The 19,406-nt window shown below is 35.4% G+C and overlaps 1 protein-coding gene across 4 annotated transcripts; it reads left to right on the top strand.

Annotated features, from left to right (window-relative positions):
• Nucleotides 1-1,214: 1,214 nt before the first annotated feature.
• Nucleotides 1,215-19,316, top strand: LOC102601893 (armadillo repeat-containing kinesin-like protein 1). 4 transcript variants are annotated; one of them, XM_006361619.2, is made up of 22 exons: nucleotides 1,215-1,709; nucleotides 3,595-3,692; nucleotides 3,799-3,921; nucleotides 5,212-5,397; nucleotides 7,576-7,797; nucleotides 8,817-8,976; nucleotides 9,170-9,319; nucleotides 10,474-10,562; nucleotides 11,281-11,493; nucleotides 11,690-11,824; nucleotides 11,957-12,091; nucleotides 12,985-13,164; nucleotides 13,457-13,636; nucleotides 15,863-15,988; nucleotides 16,227-16,355; nucleotides 16,424-16,544; nucleotides 16,671-16,763; nucleotides 17,506-17,631; nucleotides 18,012-18,137; nucleotides 18,382-18,525; nucleotides 18,602-18,730; nucleotides 19,007-19,316. In XM_006361619.2, exons 1-22 carry the CDS (start codon nucleotides 1,466-1,468, stop codon nucleotides 19,150-19,152), a joined length of 3,255 nt encoding a protein of 1,084 aa, XP_006361681.1. In that variant the 5' UTR covers nucleotides 1,215-1,465; the 3' UTR covers nucleotides 19,153-19,316. The 4 variants fall into 4 exon arrangements, with proteins under 4 accessions (XP_006361681.1, XP_015170907.1, XP_015170908.1 ...); XM_015315421.1 differs by having other exon boundaries at nucleotides 13,466-13,636; XM_015315422.1 differs by lacking the exons at nucleotides 18,602-18,730; nucleotides 19,007-19,316 and having other exon boundaries at nucleotides 18,387-18,520.
• Nucleotides 19,317-19,406: the final 90 nt, after the last annotated feature.

The following is a 19,406-nucleotide window of genomic DNA, read 5'->3' on the forward strand; positions in this document are numbered from 1 at the left end:
TACTAGTTCTATAATTAAAGTACCTTTTAATTTCTTGATAATTTATAAATGGTAATTAAGGTCATGTAAAGTTGGTAATAATTGTTTTACTTTCAGAAGGTTACATCAATCTATAGTCAAATCTTTGGAAAAAGTTTTGTATAGATTTCATCATTAAAAGGTAGTAATATCCTTTTTCCTTTTCCAACCATAAAAAAAAGCAACTTTTTTTAAAAAAAATCTTTTTGAATTGTTATGTAAAAAACAAATAATTCTAGTACTTTTAGGAGTTAGTTTAACTAGTTACTCCTTTGACCTGAAACGGGTTCTAAATGTCTTGTTTTAAAAAGATATTTATTGTTGAAATAAGTTCAAATTAGACATTTCTTTCGGAAGATTCATTATTGTGTAAGATTAATCTACTACTATATTAAATAATAAAGGTGTAATACCAGACAAAAAAGGTAGCAAAGTACATAATTTCAATCAAATCTAAAGATTTTCACCTAACTCTTTAATCCTTTTGAAGTTGATTAGTACATGGACCAAAATAGAAAGAAAAAGAAAAACATCACCTTGCAAGATTAGGTTCCATTTAATTAAGGTACCCCACAGTACCTAAAAATTTATTCGCATCCGATATTTACGTGAAGTCATATTAACCTAATCTAATAACAAGTCAATAATTTTTATATTACTAATAATTAACTAGTATCAAGTGAAAAAAAATATACATGTATAAATATGACTTTATCATCGATCTGATGTAAACACCCAAATTATAGGAGAAAAAGTTTATTTTGATGTTCGAATAGTCGAGATATTCGTATTGTAGCTCGACTATTCGAATTTACGTAAAATGTTATATTAAAAATGAAGCACACCCTGACAAAGACAACTCTTAACTCTACACTCGGAATTCTCTAGAGTACTAACCATTTCACGAAAAACTTTCGAGCTCAACTAAAAATGTCTTACGTTGAAAATAAAACTCTCCTAGACAAAGACAACCTATGACTCCATATCCAGCATAATTCGAACCCAAAATCTCTAGTACTAACCACCCTACAACCAATCTTGAGACTCGACTAAATTTACGTCTGATAAGGAAATCTCACATTCAAAATAAAACAACCCCTAACAAAGATGACTCACAATTTAATACCTAACAAAAATTAAACCCGAAATCTCTTGAGTAACCATTTATCACTCCACGACGACGCTCACCAGAAGTAAAGAGGGAGAGAGTAACACAACGCGGGAATTTCAAGAAAAGGTAAAAAGGAAAAAGAGATTCAATTTTTATCTCAACTCTCCTTTTATAGTACTTTGTCAAATTGTACGTGCCGGCCTCTTCCTTCTCCATTTCTCCATTAATAATATTTTTTTTTCTCTTCTCCAAACGTGAATCCCTCTTTCTATATTCTTCTTCATCAATTTCTGTATCATTTTTTGGTTTCTGGGTGTTGTTTTTTTCTTGAAAAAAATGGCGACTTCTAGTGCTACTACTGGTAGACCATCATCTTCACATAGGTCTGAAAGGTTACCTCCTAATCATGGTTCTAATAATCATGGTTCTGGAAGAAATGGGGTTGCTAATTTTAGTGTTAATAGCCAACAACAGCAGCAGCAATCGCAAAATTTGCGTTCGAAAAATGTATCATCTAATTCAAGGCGTTCTGTTACACCCACTTCGAGAAATCGGTCTCCTCCTCAGGAGAATGATCCAGGTTTTGATTTTAGTTGTTTTAATGCTTTGATGCTTTGTTGGTTAGATTGTGTTTGTGATTTTTGAATTTTGTTGTTGTTGTTTCTTATGGAAAGATTGAACATTTTTTGTTTTTATAGAACTTTGTGGATTTTCTTTGGTTTTATAGATATTGAGGATTGAGTTGTAATAAAAAACAACGACATATCCGGTGTAATTTCATAAGTGGTGTCTGGTTCGGGGAAGGTAGAGTGTACGCAAATGTCACCTCTGCTTTGAGAGTAGAGGCGAAGTCAAGATTCAGAAATTATGGGTTCGAGATTCTAGTTGGTTAGCTTAATGGGTTCTAAATTTATAATTTGTATTCAATACAGAATTTGGACCAAAGCAACTGTGTTTGGCTGGACCCACAATCAGTAAGCCAGCTCCGCTTCTGCTTGGGAGGTAGAGTGGTTATTTTCGATAGACCCAGGATTGAGTTGTAATATTCTTGAATATTCAGAAATGAAGTTGGTGGTGTGACAGTTGTATCACATTTTTTTTTGAAAGAAGGGTCTTTTATGTCTGAAAAAAGGGAAAAAAAAAACAGAAAGGAGAAAAGCTAAGTTGAATTTGGGATGTGGAGTTGATTTTTTGTTTTTGTCTTATCTGCACGTTAGATTTGAAGTTTTTGAAGATAGCTGTTCTCCAGCTAGATTTGGGTGATGATATGTATTTTGATTAACAAAGTTGGAAAATTTTGTAAAGTGGAGTAGTCATTTGAAGCATCATAATTCTGCTCACTTTATTGGTGCAAGTAAATGTGCTGAAAAATTTAGGGATCAATGAACCAACTGTACCTCAATCTCAAACTAGTTGGTATCGAGTATGTGAATACTCTTTTCCTGTTCTTCTCTATTGAGGGTAATACTATTGTCTGTTAAATGTTACAGCGGATGCTAAAAAAATTGTAATTTCAGGAAAAAAAGTACTCCCTCTATCCCATTTTATGTGGCGCCCTTTCCTTTTTAGTCTGTTCAAAAAGAATGCCACCTTATTATAATTGGAAACAATTTAACTTTAACATTCCCCTTTTACCCTTAATGAAATGATTTACCGCCACACAAATATTCAAAAATTGTTTTAGACCACAAGTTTCAAAAGTTTTCCTTTTTTCCTTGAACACCGTGCCAAGTCAAACGGTGCCACATTAAATGAGAGAGAGGGAGTAGTCATTTTATCAGACCTCTGATTAGGCTCTTCTATTGCACACGAAAAATTATAATAGGAGCAAGATATGGCCTCCTCTCCCGAATACACACGAGGTTGACTATTTAATGTGGAGACTATTATATGTAATTTTTAGAAGTGGAAAGCATATAGGAGGATGTCAGTTTATTGGCAAAGTTTAAGTCATCTTCTAAATTATCAAAAGAAGAATCATTTTGTTGTTTTCAGGTTCAATAAAAAAGATACACTTAACTCGGGAATGTACTTGTTAGCTGCGTAATTTTTTTCTTCCAGACAATATAGATTTGCTTATCTTCCGCTTCTAAGGTTCACCTTGTGCCCACTTTGGCGTGAGTAATAAAGGAATTTTCAAGAACTGATTGGTAGGAAAACAATGGATGATCTACAAACTCAAGTACTGTGCAGAAGAAAATCATCTTTTGCACACCTCTGAACACCCACATTAGAATATTTAGAATTATCTACATTACAACCTGCTTTTATACCATGTCACTTTTCTATTTTAGAGTTGTTATATGCAATGATGATCTCATTCAAAGTCTTTTGTGGGGATTGTAATAAGTATGCAATTGTCAGATATGATGTACTTGTTGGATATTACTTTATGCCATCATTAAATTTGGTCATTTGTCAAAATCATGCAACACATATTAAGCAAATGTAACAAAATTTCCTAGAACCTGGAAGAGTTAGAGTTGCCATCAGAGTTCGACCAAGAAATGCCCAGGAGCTTTCAGATGCTGATTATGCGGATTGCGTTGAACTGCAGCCTGAGGTGATTAACCTTTAGAGTGCATTTGCATGGCCATGTGTCTTTCCCTCTATCTTTGTAATTCAGAATTACTTACTAAATCAATCAAACTACTTCCTAAATTATGCAGCTCAAGAAGTTAAAGTTGAGAAAAAACAACTGGAATTCTGAGTTTTACAAGTTTGATGAAGTTTTTGCTGAAAGTGCATCACAAAAGCGCATATATGAGACAGTTGCAAAGCCTGTAGTTGAGGTAAGTGGTACAATGACAACTATAATGGGTTGAACTATATATAGAAGTGTATTATGCTATCACAGAAAGTAGCTAGTTTCATGAATTTGTTTGCACTAATGTCCATAAAATTTCTTGGTAATAATTCAGTCATGAAAGCTAGTAGCTTTTGATTATGAGTTGTGATATATTTTTATTGGAGCATTTATGTTATTTGGTTTTGTTGATGATGAGTAATAACAGATCGGCTATGAGATGTAGTTAGTTATGCATATAATTCACTTGACTTGGGAAGACACAGTTTACTCTTCACTCTTGTATTCAATAATTAGGGCATTAAGTTTTACCATGATGGACATTATCTGTTATAATAGCTTCCAGTTTCTAATCAGATCTGTGAATTTCCACTACCGATGCCCCACTAATTACCTAGGCGTTAGAAAAAGACTTAGTGAAAAAAGAGAGCAAGGTGCAGCTTCGTGCAACACGAACTTGAATCATCACGTGGTTGTTAAAGCAAGCCAAGCTTCATAGCCCTGGAAAGCCATCAGTTTTTCATGTAGGCATTTTATTGAAACCTGCCAAGTGATAGTCATTCCTGGCCTTTTTGAGATTCCTTCTTTCTAACCACGAAAAAGATTGAGAGGGGTCCAAAAGCCCCCAAAGAACAGAAACCGAATTTCCTGTAAACATTTAGCTCAAGACAGAGCACTTGCTTTCTCTGCCTTTCCATGAGACACATCCCTTCCCCAAGTCAGACATCAATATCATGCTCCTGTTCTGTGAGAAGTGCTCTTGCTACTTTCTTTTTGCTTACTAATATTTTGTCACTATTATTAACTTATATAGACTCTATTTTGAAGTTACTTGAGGTTGATTGATAATAGTCAGAGTTGAATGGTATTTATGTTCAGCTAGAAAAGAATGTGGAAAAATTCTACAGATTGTTCAGTTTAGTTAATTGTCGAAGTGATTTGCATCTGTTAAAGTTTATGTCATCTTAATACATGTCAAAGTGATCAGTTAAAGGTGTATTAGATACTAATGTTGTGAACTAATGTTGGTGAAAAATATGCTACATTCCTCAATCCCAATATCAAGGAGCAGTAAAACATGAAATTAGCAGGGTTTATGTGGCTCTCTATTTGAATAAAACCTACAGAACCTTTATTTATGCAATACAACTATGGATCCCTTTCTTTTCTTTTTTTTCAATTTACATTTTAAGGAAACAAAATCGTTGTTGGATTTTGTGGCTAACTATTTTTATGTGTTTAATCTGCAAAAAAAAAAAATTGATTGATTTTGCAGAGCGTGTTGAATGGGTATAATGGGACAGTTATGGCTTATGGTCAAACAGGTACTGGCAAGACTTATACAGTTGGTAGATTGGGTAAAGATGATGTGTCAGAGCGTGGCATCATGGTTAGAGCTTTGGAGGACATTATTGTCAATACAACCCCCTCATCTGATAGTGTGGAAATGTCCTTTTTACAGGTATTCATATGGGTTAACATGATGAAATCTGTTTGTATAAGTATCCATTTTGCGTCTTATGTAGTAGACCATACATTTAAACTTATGAAACTACAGACATGCAAATTGTTGTATCCATGCACACTGAGAGCAAAGGCAAAGAAAAATGCAAGAATGTGGAACTTTAATGCTGTTTGCAGGTTTTGTTGAGCAGTTCGCATTTAGAAAATTTAACACAATGCTTATTCATTTGGCATAAATTTTGTTGAATAACTTGAAGTTTTAACTGCTAATCTCATACATTCAAAACTGTTGGTGAATTAGTGATAGCCAACATCAGATGTTTCTATTGGCTTCTTGACATCCCCGATTTCCTCTTAGAGGCAAAATTCTCCTACTACTGCCCTACTCTAGTGAAAGGTGGTCTGACCTTGGCCAGAAACTTCTCTGTTATGGATAGATTTACAACCTTACATTACAATTGTTCAATTGGATGTTCCATGCGTAATGTCATCTAGTCCTTCCTAATTCTGTCATTAGGATGTAGCCATTGCATCTGATCAGGAAAAGGGAAATATGTAGGGGAAGTGGACGACATGTGGATTTCCCTTAACAACGCAATGCTTGTGTAAAGTCCTCTTATTCTTTTGAGTCGGTTAAGGCTTACACATAGATCTACAAAACAAGTTCATGTGATAGGATTATCTTGAAATTTTGCTACTCGTATATAATATTGTTACCATTCTCAAGAAAAAGCATTATCTTGAAATTATTCTTCACTGAGCAGATACTTCTCCCGTAAGGAGGCGTGAGAGGTTTGATATAACTGGAGTTAGGACAGGTTGATGTAGGTCGAAGAAGAACTAGGGGTAGGTTACTCAACTCCAACTTACTGAGGACATGACCCTAGATAGGAAGGTATGAAGGTCAAGGATTAAAGTAGACGGATAGTAGTTAGCCGAGTGTTGTCATACTTTATGTGGGAGAGGCAGGGGGCTAGCCTCATACCCTCCCCTTCTATTAGTAGTAGTAGTTAGTGATTGCTTAGTTTCTTATTCTTCAATGCGTGGTACTATCTGTTGTTTCATTTGCTTTGTATTTTGCTATTTTTCTATCGTATTTCTCTTTTTCAAAAACTTCTCTTTGAGTCGAAGGTCTATCAGAAACAATCTCTCTACCCCCAAGGTAGGGGTAAGGTTTGTGTACATCCTACCCTCGCCGTACCCCACTACACAGGTTATATTGTTGTCCATGTTAAGTTCTGTTGGGAATTAAAGATTAAAAGATATCATTCTTGTTGCTGGACCTGTTGATGATGGTCCAGGCTGAAATAAGTTGTAATTTTGTCAGTCCTTATCCTAATAAATATCACATGAAGCACGAGCTAGCTTTTGGGGCTTAGTTAGTCTCAAGGTCATTTACATGATATTAGAGCCAGTTCCTTCCTTGTTTGGGTCCCAATGTTATATTGTCCACACTCCAGTTGGGCCTTGGCATGAAAGGGGGTGTTAGAGTCCCACATTGATTGGGGAATGGACTAGTGGTCTATTTATATGGACTTGAGCAATCTTCCCTTTAGGAGCTACCTTTTGGTTTGAGTTAGGCACAAGGTTCATATGCTTACACTTCTCAACTGTGTAGCTTGATGACTGATGACCAATCCTAGATTTTGAGGTTCAATATTTGATAGAATGGTCACTATAACTTTCATGTTGATCTTTAGGTTATGAACTCTACATACATTCAGGGTCCATTAAATTGAATGCATAGGTAACCTTTTGAATGAATTGATTCGTCAAGCTTCACTTGTTAGTATAGAGAGATGTCCAGTACCTATCATAACTATATTAAACTCGTAAAGATTTGAGATACCAGTCCTGTTATAGTGATTAAGAACCTTAAGAGATGGTGATACTGTCACATGGTTAGACTTCTCAATTAGAAAGAGAAATACGTCAAAGCAACTTTTCAACATTACTGTACCTTATTGGCCGCCTAGGATATTTCCACCCACTTACTTTTTAAAATTCAATAGCACATCATTAAATCTATCAGGAAAAATTATAGCAATAGTGGTGTAAATTTATCCATATATATGTTTCTTCAGAATAGTCTAACATTTATTTGTTAGTTGCTATGGAGACTGTAATATCTTTGAGTTTCACTGCTAGTTACTAACATTTGTAATTTATGCAACAGTTGTACATGGAGTCTATCCAAGATTTGCTTGCTCCTGAAAAGATAAACATTCCAATTGTTGAAGATGCCAAGACTGGAGAAGTATCTGTCCCTGGTGCTACAGTGGTTAAGATTCAGGATCTTGACCATTTCTTGCAACTACTGCAAATTGGAGAAGCCAACCGTCTTGCAGCAAATACTAAGTTAAATACCGAATCATCACGTAGCCATGCAATTCTTATGGTATAAATTAAAATTTCCTAAGCTATTCTCTCATGGCAAAAAAGTTGAGGATACACAACTATATTTTGGACGTTCTCCTGTTCCTACTCATGCATTTAGGATCTTAAAGAGTTAAGCATCCTTCATAATAGAAGGTTCCAGATTTAGGAGCCACCTAAAAAATCTACAAGCTCAGCTACTTCCTCTATACAATTTTCTTTGCACCAAAACAATATAGAGAAACAATGCAGTTCCATTTCTCATCATGAATGGACTTAATGCTATCATAAAAGCATCTACCATTTTTCTCCTTCCATACTGCCCACCAAATGCAGGAAGGTATTAGCCTCCACCACTTTTTTCTGATTCTTGCTACCCCCTTTTCTAATCCAGCAGCTCATCAGTATGTTCAGGCATTGACCACTTGTTCTCTGTGAGACTAAAGAACAAGTTTCTGAGTTGAGTTGTAAATTTGCAATGCAGGAAAGGATGATTGTTGGTTTCACTGGTTTCATTGCACAAAAAACACCTAGAACTGTAGGGTTGAGTTAGGTTCAATGTCCATTTTCTTTACATGGTATACGAGTTAGACCGATTCCTATTTTTGGTTTATGCAATGTTGGATTCACACATTCTTTTGTCCGTGTCTGGGAGCGTCTAGCCCTGGCTGTGTTGGAGGGTGTGATAGTGTCTGATATTGGTGAAGGAATGCAATGTTGTCTCCATTACATGGTCTCGGGCAACTTTTACTTCATAAGCTAATTTTGTGATTAAGTTAGAACTAGTTTCGATTTCCTTACATGGTATTAGAGACAAGCCCATTCTTGTTCTTGGTTTGTCCAGTGCTGGACTCGTGTGTTATTTTTCCACACTCCAATCTTGTCCTGGTATCTCGGAGGTTGTTAGAGTGTCCCATATTGGTCACGGAATGTGCATGGCATAGTTTACTGAACTGTAGCATGCTTTTAAAAAGATGAGAAATCTATACAAGGCAGGTAGCTTGTCTATTAATTTGTTCTTATTTCTCCTTCTTTTTACAGGTTAACATCCGTAAATCTGTTAAAAATGATGAAGAAACCGGCTCATCTTTACAAGAGAAAGACAGCAAAACTGATAGACATGGCAATCAGATGCCTATTGTTCGTAAAAGCAAGCTACTAATAGTTGATCTTGCAGGATCAGAGCGAATAGACAAATCTGGTTTGTTATTATTTCACACTAACCAGTTCTTTTTGATTTCTTATTTGACATCTTCACACATAGGTTGTTTCTGGGAGGTAGGGATATTGTGGTAATGTGGTGATGGAAGCATGCAATACATGTTCATATGTCTCTTACTTTTATTTGGTTCATTCTCCAGATTAATAAACAAACATATTTGACTGTCTTGCAGGGAGTGAAGGTCGCTTGTTGGAAGAGGCAAAGTTTATTAATCTGTCTCTTACTTCTCTGGGAAAATGTATAAACGCATTGGCTGAGAACAGTCCTCATATACCTACAAGAGATTCTAAACTAACACGACTTCTTCGTGATTCATTTGGAGGTTATTCAAAATTTTCTCTCATTTAATTTAGCTATATTTTTATTGTTCTTAATTTAGCTAATTTAGATCTCAAAAATTTGCCCATCACCCTGCATAGGTTGTTTGAGAGTAAGTGTGCTTTTATTCCTTGAACTTTCCCTGTTATGTGTGATTTTGGAAGTAAGTGTGTTCTTATGCCCTGTTCTTTCACTCTAATGTGTGACTTTTTGTACACGAACTACTTGTCCTCTCAGTCCAAGGAGTTATTTCTGGCTTTTCACTACTATACAATTTCTTAACTCTTTAATTGACTGTCATTTGCTACATGCAGTATAGATATTAGTGAGAAGTATCCTGGCCCAAGGATTCTGCTCTGAACACTCTGTTCAAAAATCTATTATTTAGCCTCCCAAATAGATTTTTTTATTGTGACCTCAAAGAATTACCCTACAGCCACCATGGGAGACCAGGGTTCAATTTGCAATACAGTAAAAAAAAACACTAATTAATTTCTTTAGAATTACATAAGCCTTGGTGTGTAGAGTTAGTCAGTACTTGTGTTGGTGGGACATAGACACTGCGATTACAAAAAGAACCCTACATCCACCACTACCTGTCACTTATTGATTTCTTCAGTTAACATCCACGTTCGCAACAATATATGGTCCTTGTGAAGTCATAAAGATGATAATAAAGTTGATTCAACTTTCAAGCTAAAGCTTGGTAAAATGAATATCTATGTGGGGTTGCATATGAGAAAGAATGATTCTTCTATGCTGAATGAAATTCATTGTAGTGGCTATGGAACAGAAAAACTTTGTAGAGAAATGGGCTGTGGGATTTTTAGATTGTATGTTGTATGTTGTATGTGAAAAGATTCTAGGAGCTACTGCTGATAAGCTGTGATTAACATCTGTTCCGTCCTTTCCTCAAAACTAAAATAATCTGAATCTATTTCTCTAGACACGTGTCTAATTATGACTTGACTATTGAATATGTCATTACTGGATGGACTCTTCTGTATACATAACACGTTGCACATCATGTTCGGTTGTGATCATTTCCATGGTGTGTATCTATGTTATATTTGACACCGTAGGGTGTAAGTTTGTATCACGTGAATGCAATTCTTGTCTTTATTGGTATTTTCTTATTAATATAAGGTAATGAAACAGGTTCTGCACGAACTTCCCTCATAATAACCGTTGGACCATCTTCTCGTCATTATTCAGAGACCACAAGCACAATAATGTTTGGACAAAGGGTGAGATTTGTATTCTTTTATTACATCTGGCAGTTTGTTTGTAGTCCTTTAACCTCTCAAGTGTCAACTGTCTTCAGTTTTCCTACTGAATTATACTTGAGCAATCTGTCATCTCTTTTAATCTGATTCCGCAAAAACTCATGATTTAGACTTCCCTTTGTTTTTTCCATCTAATAGTAGTTTCGATAAGCCGTATCTCTCATATCTAAGGAGTGTTGCCATTTGGTCTAACTTGCTTTTAAAACCAGAGAAAAATAATTAGTACTTCCAGTGGTGGATAAAAATTCTTATCCCGACACAAGAGATTCAGCCAACTTGATTCTTGTCTATCTTTTAAATGCTTAAGCTCTCTTTTATCTATACCATGCCGCATATGTCAGAGAAAGAAGTAGTTTTGATAAGTGAAAACATAATTTACTATGCAACATATCTTTTTCTGCTTATCATATGAACTGATCTACAGAGAGCCTTCCTATAAGAAGCTAAATACTTATGAAAGCGAAATATAATCTTTTAATAGCTTTTCTTGCCAAAAAATTATCATTGGCTGCTTTTTCATTCCTTGCTAACCATGACATGACAGACCACATCTCTGCCAATTTATGACCCAAAAATTGTGCGTTTCTGCTGGTATATTATATCTGAATATGTGCTGTTTTATAGTTAGACACTTTAAAGCTTTCATGCCACATGAGCTAGAATTAATTGTTTTATACAGGCCATGAAAATAGTTAACACGGTGAAGTTGAGAGAAGAATTTGATTATGAGAACTTGTGCCGGAAGCTAGAGACTCAAGTGGAGCACCTCACCGTGGAGGTTGATAGGCAACAAAAGTTTAGGGCAAATGACCGAATGGCTATGGAAAAAAAACTAAGAGAGTGTCAAAAGTCATTTACTGAAGCAGAAAGAAGTATAGTTGCCAGGTCTGAGGTAACTTTTTGGCCTCTTTTTCTATCTTTTGGGATAGAATTTCTATCATCTTCGTTCTCTGAGGTTGAGCTTACTAAACAAAGGAATCCTTATAGCATCTTGTCCTTCCATATTTCATCTCATTCTGGTGGGGCAGTGAACTGATATATTTACTTCCATGCTTTGAATTTCCCTGCATGCGTTATTTCATCTGCAGTTTCTAGAGAAAGAAAATAGTCGCCTGGAGTCAGATATGGAAAATCTGTTGAAGGAGTTGAGTCGCCAGAAGCAACTGATCAATTCGATGAAGAATGATAATTTGAAGCTAGAATCAGATTTGAAGAGTAACAAGGTACATGGGCAGAATGACTTCTCTTTTAAAAAATGTTTTACTAATAATGAGCATCTAGTCCTAATCTCTACAAACTTTGAACTTTCTCAAATCAGTGGCTAAAGCTCCTAAATATGTCTCGTGTAATTTCAGCTTCTGGAAAAGGAGAATGGTCGTTTGAAATTGGAGTTGGAAAACGTACTGAAAGATTTCAACCAAGACAAAAATCATAACAATTTGTTGCAGGATGAGGTTGCACGCCTACAAATGAGCTTAAAGCATTGCAAGGTATCTAGGGTTGATCAATTATGTTCATTAACATACTTCTGAAATTAGATTTAAAGCTGTGGTAGTGAGTTGAGCTATGTATTTTCAGATGCATTTATGATAGATATCCTAAGTCCTGTGTAGACTCATCTCAGTAAAGAAGAACTGAGACTGCTTTGTGATTTTCTGATGTCCAGAGGTCTAGCTATTGAAAGTTATATAGAGCTATTTCTTTATCCTTTTATGTATTCTCGTCTCCCTATTCTTCTACTAAATTGTTGGACTTAGCAATTAAATTACATAAGTACCTACATGATAGTGTATGTATTACTGTTCAACATTGGATAAATGTAATGTTTACAACTTTACATTGTACAGAGTTGTTATAAATAAGTCACCTGTAAGAAATGTGTCTTTTCTGAAAGCCTCAGGCGAAAAGACAGCTTAAAAGTAACAAGGTTCTGAAAGAAAGACAATCCTTAAGAGGTAGGTTAAAATGACTAGTCTTTTTTATCTGAAATCATGCAAGCAACAAGGGAGGTTTTAGGCAACTCACTCGTTTCGAGATGGGTTTCCTTGCAGATGTGTCCACTTGTTTTCCTATTCAAGTTCTGGTTCAAATTTTGTAAAGTTCAGATTATTATTGCCACTACTTAGCATGCACCGGTTAAAAGGTTAAATGGTTCATTTTTCTTAACTTAAGATGAGTTAGCTTCTTTGAAATGTGCTTGTGGAAATTGTAAGTATTACTTGATGTGATGTTTTGAAGAAGTTGGCAATTTGAACCTTTAATATGCTTTGTGGTTATGATTTTGAGCTTATTTAGTAGCTCCGCATCTAGTTTTCTGTCATAAACTGGACATCTTTTCATTGGGCCAGCTGTGGCACTAATCTTGTTGTTTTGCTGTTTGTAGCAACAACAAACTGAGAATTCATCATATCAGAAAGTACTTGCCGAGAACACCCAAATGTATGAGAAGAAGATAACTGATCTGATGAAGCAATTACAAGATGAGCATACTCGCTCTGAAAGTGCTGAACAACAATTAGAACTGATGAAGGAGCAGTCAACTGTCCTTCAGGAATTAATGGAGGTTGATCATTTATGCCGGAATGCTCTATTTTCTTTTTAAGACATCAACTTGCACTTGTCATTTCTGAATTCATAGCTCCTACTATGTTTAATTTGACAGGTTATCTTAGCCAGAAAATACAACTTACAATGTACTAAAGTTGTTAAAAGCCTATAATTAATCTGTGGAATGAAGTTAATCTAATTTTCTTTTCTCGTCATGCTGAAATTAATCAAGAGCCCAATTTAGTTTCTATTTGTTCTAGGCTTGCTATGGGAAAGTATCTAATTTTGTTTTTTTCTGTCCCTAAAAGCACCATCAGAAGGAAGCATCTTTATATCAGAAGGAACTTGCAGATACTACTCTGATGTATGAAGAGAAAATAGCACAATTAGAACAACAGCTAAAAGATGAGCATGCTCGTGTTGAAAATGCAAAGGAACAACTACATGCAATTGAAGAACAATTTACAGATCATGAAACCTCAACGAAGGTAAAGCTGAATAACCATCCAACCTCTGTACTATGATTTTATATAGGATGATGATTTGCACTCTTATTCAGTTGACGTAGTTGACTAAGCCCATTTGGTTTTATAATGATTAAGATGTTTGCTCGAAATACACATCTATATTAAGATATCGCATCTAGGATTTGAACAATAAATAATTAAGACTGTGCTCTTTTTAAAAATAAAATAAAATTGAAACTGCTAACTGTAATTAAGACAGCTTGTTCTCAACATCTCAATGTATAAATAAATATCTAAAGGGGATCAATATAACTTGACATGGTATTAAGTAGACAAAACTGTGTTCATTCACACCGTCACGGTGTCACCCTTCATCAACACTTTACAAGCTAGTCAGGATAAATCTAACAAGAGAATGTTGAAGGCATACTAAAATGAACAAGAACTTATGGTTTTAATTGAGGGGGAAAAAGAAGAACAAAAGAAGGATTGGACATCTATTACTTACATTAGGCAATGCATATGTTCCACTAGTAATCACTACTGAGAATGCATATTCATGTATATATTCCAGATCATGTAATATGTCGTGGCACAAGTGTCATTCCTGCATGTTTGTATCAGTGTCGGATACATCATTTTGACTGTCCGTGTTAATAGGATGGAAGATGAAATTGAAAAATGCCAAAATGGTATGGCAGTTGATGGAGAAAAGGTCACTATAGCTGTTGGGATTGAATGTTATGGACAGCAGCTAAACTTTCAATGATGCCAGATCTGGTTGCAGAAATCTGTCTAATCCGTTACCAGTGGTGCTTGTGCCAGGGAGATTTAGGTATTAGGAGCCTCCTACTTCACCTAAGGAAGTGTGAGTTCTTAGAGAGATATTCTGTGAACCCATAATCAGTCTGGTAGGTTGCATGCTTTATCAGTCTTCTGTTTGAATTTATGCCCGATACATTTACAGTGGAAGCTTTATTTTTCTAAGAAGATAAATGGAAATTTATTGCGAGAGGAAGAAAGTTATACACATGATGTTCATTGACCTAGAGAAGACATATGATAAAATACCAAGAAAGGTCCTTTGGTGGATGTTGGAGAAGTAAGGAATTTATGTTAAATATATATAAATGTCATAAAGGACATGTATGAAGGAACCTTCACTAGCGTACAAACAGTAGGAGATACAAAGGAGTTAACTGTAACTGTGGGCTTACCCCAAGGATCAGCATTGACTACTTATTTACCCCAGTTATGGATGAGCTAGCCAACACAATGCTAGATGAGGTCCAACGTTTTAGGATAAGTAGAACTAGGAGTGAATATATGCACTATGAGTTTTGACAGCATATGAATAGTGAAGTTGAGGTGAAATTAGATGGGATTGTGGTGCCTAAGTGCAAACAATTCAGATATCTAGGCCCATTGTTCTAGGAGAGTGGAATGATAGATAAAGATGCTATACATGGAACCAAAGTCGAATGGTTGAAACAGAGAAGAGTTGCCGTGGTGTTATGTGATAGAATGATACCTACCATAGTGAAATGTAAATTCTATGAAATAGTTATATGACGATTAATATACATGAGAGCGAATGTTGGGCTTCTAAAGTAGTAAGTACAACATGTCCACAAGATGAGTGTCCCAAAGATGCAAATGCTAAGATGGATGTGCAACCATACAAGTCTAGACAAGATTAAAAATAAGCTTGATGCAAGTAACACAGAGTGAGGATAAGATGAGAGGTCGCTTGAGATGGTTTGATCATGTCTTACGTCGACTTTTAGATGCTCCGGTTTGTAGATGAGAGTAATTGTGTTTGTAAAGAAATAGACCTTGGGCTTAACTAAACCACAAAATCTAGCTTTGGACATAAGGATTGTATAAGACCATATAAGGAGACAAACAACATATCCTTCAATTAATGTGGGACACTAACACCCCACTCCCCCCCTCCCAGCACTCCCAGGCATGGCAATTAGAGTATGGATGACATGCTTTCTAGGAGGTTTTTAGCCCTATTAGAGATTCTTATGTCAATAGGAAATATAGGAGAACTTCTTGAACTTTAATTTTATTTTCATTTTGTATAGTGTTGGCTTGAGATGAATATAAATGGGGAATATGGTTATTGACAATTCATATAGGTGACGCTGAGGAGTAGTTGTTGTTATAACAGTTTTGGCTTTAATCGTCTAGGTTAAAGTTCTTTTCAGCCTCAATTGTTATTTCTTTTCCTGATTGTAGATTCAGAGGGAAAAAGAGTCAGATGCACTTAGATCCAAATTGGAAGAAACGCATCACCTGTATGAGCCAACTGTGAAGGAACTTCAAGCATTAAAAACAGAATATCAGGTTCTACTATCAGAAAAGGTATGTAAAGCACTTTAACGTTTGTCCCCTCAAGGTTATCATTATTGTTAAATTCACTTAAATTATCTTGCCATGCCCATGTTCCTTACCAACCCTCCTGCAAAAGAAAAGAAAAGGTGAAAAAGAAAACAGCAAAAATAGGAAAAATGTGCATTCTTCTCATAAGCAAAAAAACATAATTTATGTTAGTGGAAAATTTACTGATAATAATCTTTGCTTCCTCAACATGATCCCTTAGAGAGAATTGCATGACGAGCTTCACAATGTGAGGCAAACACTTCTAATTGAGGAAAAGCAAAGGAAAGCTGCTGAAAATGAGCTGTTTAATATAAAGAAGCTTGTGCCTGAGAGTGAAGATGGCTTTGAGGTAAGTCCTGTCTTGGGGTTCTTTTGTCTACTATATCCCGGATTAGAGTTAACATCTGATACTTACAGGAGAAGAAGTCATATATGAAGCAATATACACCCAGTAGATCATTCAATATGCACAGATCAACTGAATCAAGAGAAAGGATTTTTGCCCATCAGAACACCATGTCAAAGATAATTGAAGAAGGTAAAACTCTTCAAATGCTTAAGTCAGGTCACAGTCTTGTTATATAATAGCATAATCAGAGCTATTTCTTTCAATTTATCCTTTGGATTCTTTAAATTAACTAGGTTCAATGACTTTGCAATTCAGTTGGTGTCCAGAAGATAATCTCTTTGTTGTCATCAGTTGATTTGGACGTCCAGATTCATGCTGTGAAGGTGGTAGCCAATCTTGCAGCTGAAGGTCTGTATAACTAACTGTTGAGTGATATTTAAGTGTCAAAACAATGGTATGTTTGTCAATAGCACTAAACAGAATAGCTTGACAGAAATCTTTATTTGGAATGGTAACTGAAAATGATGGTTCTTTGGCTACCCAGATAAACTGAATTACCTATTTGGACTTGCAAAAAGCCATGACATTAGAGTTAAGGCATAAAGTTTATGTTGCAAAGTAAAATATCTTTCCTAAACCTTAAAACATATTAAATGATATGTGCTCATTTGAGGTGAATGACATTAGGTTACTTCTCTGGTTTTTAGGTAGGATTTTTGTGCTTAATGTTATGCGACAACTGTGAATAGGCTAGTAATAGTCTCTTCTTTTTGCTACTTGGAGAAATTTAGGAAAATCTGTGCTTGCTTTGCTTTCTTGGGCTCTTAGCTTCTTAATTGATCATTCATAAACCAGTCAGATCTGTTTGCTTTTAATCGTCAAGACCTTCTAATTTCAACATATCTTTTATGCAAACTGTGCGCAAAAGAGGAAGCTAATCAATTAGAATTGAGATTGAAGAGAGGTGCATGAGAGATTTTTTAGTCCACCATTATATCTCTATGTACTCTTCCATTCCCACTAGATCCATAATCTGATTCAACTCCACAAGACTGACATGGACAAGTTATTGTCATTTCAGTTATGAAAAAAGAAATCAACAGATAATATGCAGAGGAAAAACCTGAGTCTTTTTTTTTTCTTATTTCAGACAGCAATCAGGAAAAGATTGTGCAAGAAGGTGGTTTAGATGCACTTCTTATGCTGCTACAATCATCCCAAAATGCAACTATACTCAGAGTGGCTTCTGGAGCTATTGCCAATTTGGCAATGAATGGTACTTGTGAATCTTTTCTTCATTACATTCTCAGTTTTTGAAATCTTGTGCATATATGGTAGAACATTCAAGTGATAGTAATCTTGTGCATCAATCTGTTTATAATATTTCAGATTTTTTGAAATAGGTAACATATATTATATATACAAATAAAGGTTATACAAAGACTGTATAATCATCCATATTATGAATATAATTTTTCAGATTAAAGGTGTAAACATCAGAATAATTGCAAAAGCAAAGTTTGGCTATTATCCAGTCAGCTCGATGTTTTAACCCTCTAAAATTTCTTTCTCGTTTCACATGAATCTGTTATTAAGGGCTGATCTATCAAATTCACTTGCGTTTTACTGAAATTTTTCAAATTTTAACCTGTTCAGAAATGAATCAAGGATTAATATCAAGTAAAGGAGGTGCTCAACTTTTAGCCAATACAGCTGTCAAAACTGAAGATGCCCAAACTCTTCGAATGGTAGCAGGAGCAATTGCAAATTTGTGTGGAAATGGTAAGTTTAGGTCATTATCTGGATGGCAGTTGATTGCATTATGTTTCCTACGCTTTCTACTTTCATGTGCATTGTTGAATTGACTAGTGTGAATTGTTTGCTACGCATTATCTTCTTCAACTCCATGTTGACATTGCCTTTTGTATTTTACAAAATTTAAGGAACATTATGTTTCACTGATCCTCTGAGGCTGGATGGTTTATTCTTTTATGTTGAACATTGATAAGGATCTATGTCATGGCAGAAAAGTTACATGCTACATTGAGGGAAGATGGAGCTGTCAAAGCATTGTTAGAAATGGCTAGATCTGGAAATATTGAAGTCATTGCACAGGTTGCCAGAGGATTGGCTAACTTTGCTAAGTGTGAATCACGAGGAACAATTCAAGGTTTGTGTGGTTCAGACATGGATGTAATTACTGTTTTTCCTGTGAGCAAAAACTTGACTAGTATTACTTTTTCCAGGACATAGGAAAGGCCGTTCCACTCTTATGGAAGATGGTGTACTTAGATGGTTGACAACCAACTCTAACAGTGCTTCTTCTTCCACTAGGCGTCACATTGAACTTGCTCTCTGTCATTTGGCACAAAATGGTTAGCTACTTGTCCAAACCTATTTCTTGTTATAGCTGTTCTTGTGATTTTAGGAAACCTATTAGAGTATTATGCACATGTATATACAGTTTTTATGATATAGCTAAAAACAGCTAAACCTTCTGGCGTAGTCGTATACCTTGGCCTTGGCAAGTGCTAGTCTACTCTGGGGATCTAATGCCCCCTGCCTCAAAAATCTATATATGAAATTCTTCACAATACTATCAAAGTAAAGATATCTATTAATAGTGATGCATCTTCTTATGGCTATGGCAGAGGGTAATGCTAGAGATTTCGTGTCAAGTGGAGCGTTGGATGAAATTGTACGAATATCAAACGAATCTTCACGAGAGGATATTCGCAATTTGGCTAAGAAGACATTAAAGTTGAGCTCTACATTTCAAGATCAAATAAGAGCATAGTGAATGCAATACTTCACCAATATAAGGAAATCCCAGTTTTTTAAGTCTACAGAAGTAGGGCATTATGAGGTAGCCTCTTTTACTAACATGTATTTACAACAATCCTGTAAGTAGCCCAACAAAATGTAACTAAGATGCTTTATGATAAATGTTTTTGTATATTATATACCATTCTTATACAATATGCATTGTAATTTATCAACATCTCAATATCGATGGAAAAAAGAAAGATTCGTTGATCTAGGATTTGAACA

This window comes from Solanum tuberosum, unplaced genomic scaffold (assembly GCF_000226075.1).
Source record: "Solanum tuberosum cultivar DM 1-3 516 R44 unplaced genomic scaffold, SolTub_3.0 scf00365, whole genome shotgun sequence".
NCBI lineage: Eukaryota > Viridiplantae > Streptophyta > Magnoliopsida > Solanales > Solanaceae > Solanum > Solanum tuberosum.

Bases quoted from the DNA above. Each gene is read 5' to 3' on its own strand.
- LOC102601893 (XM_006361619.2), top strand. From the start codon at position 1,466: ATGGCGACTTCTAGTGCTACTACTGGTAGACCATCATCTTCACATAGG. The intron at 12,092-12,984 runs GTATCTAGGGTT...TGCTGTTTGTAG, and splicing joins TGAGCTTAAAGCATTGCAAG to CAACAACAAACTGAGAATTC. The intron at 15,989-16,226 runs GTATGTAAAGCA...ATGATCCCTTAG, and splicing joins AGGTTCTACTATCAGAAAAG to AGAGAATTGCATGACGAGCT.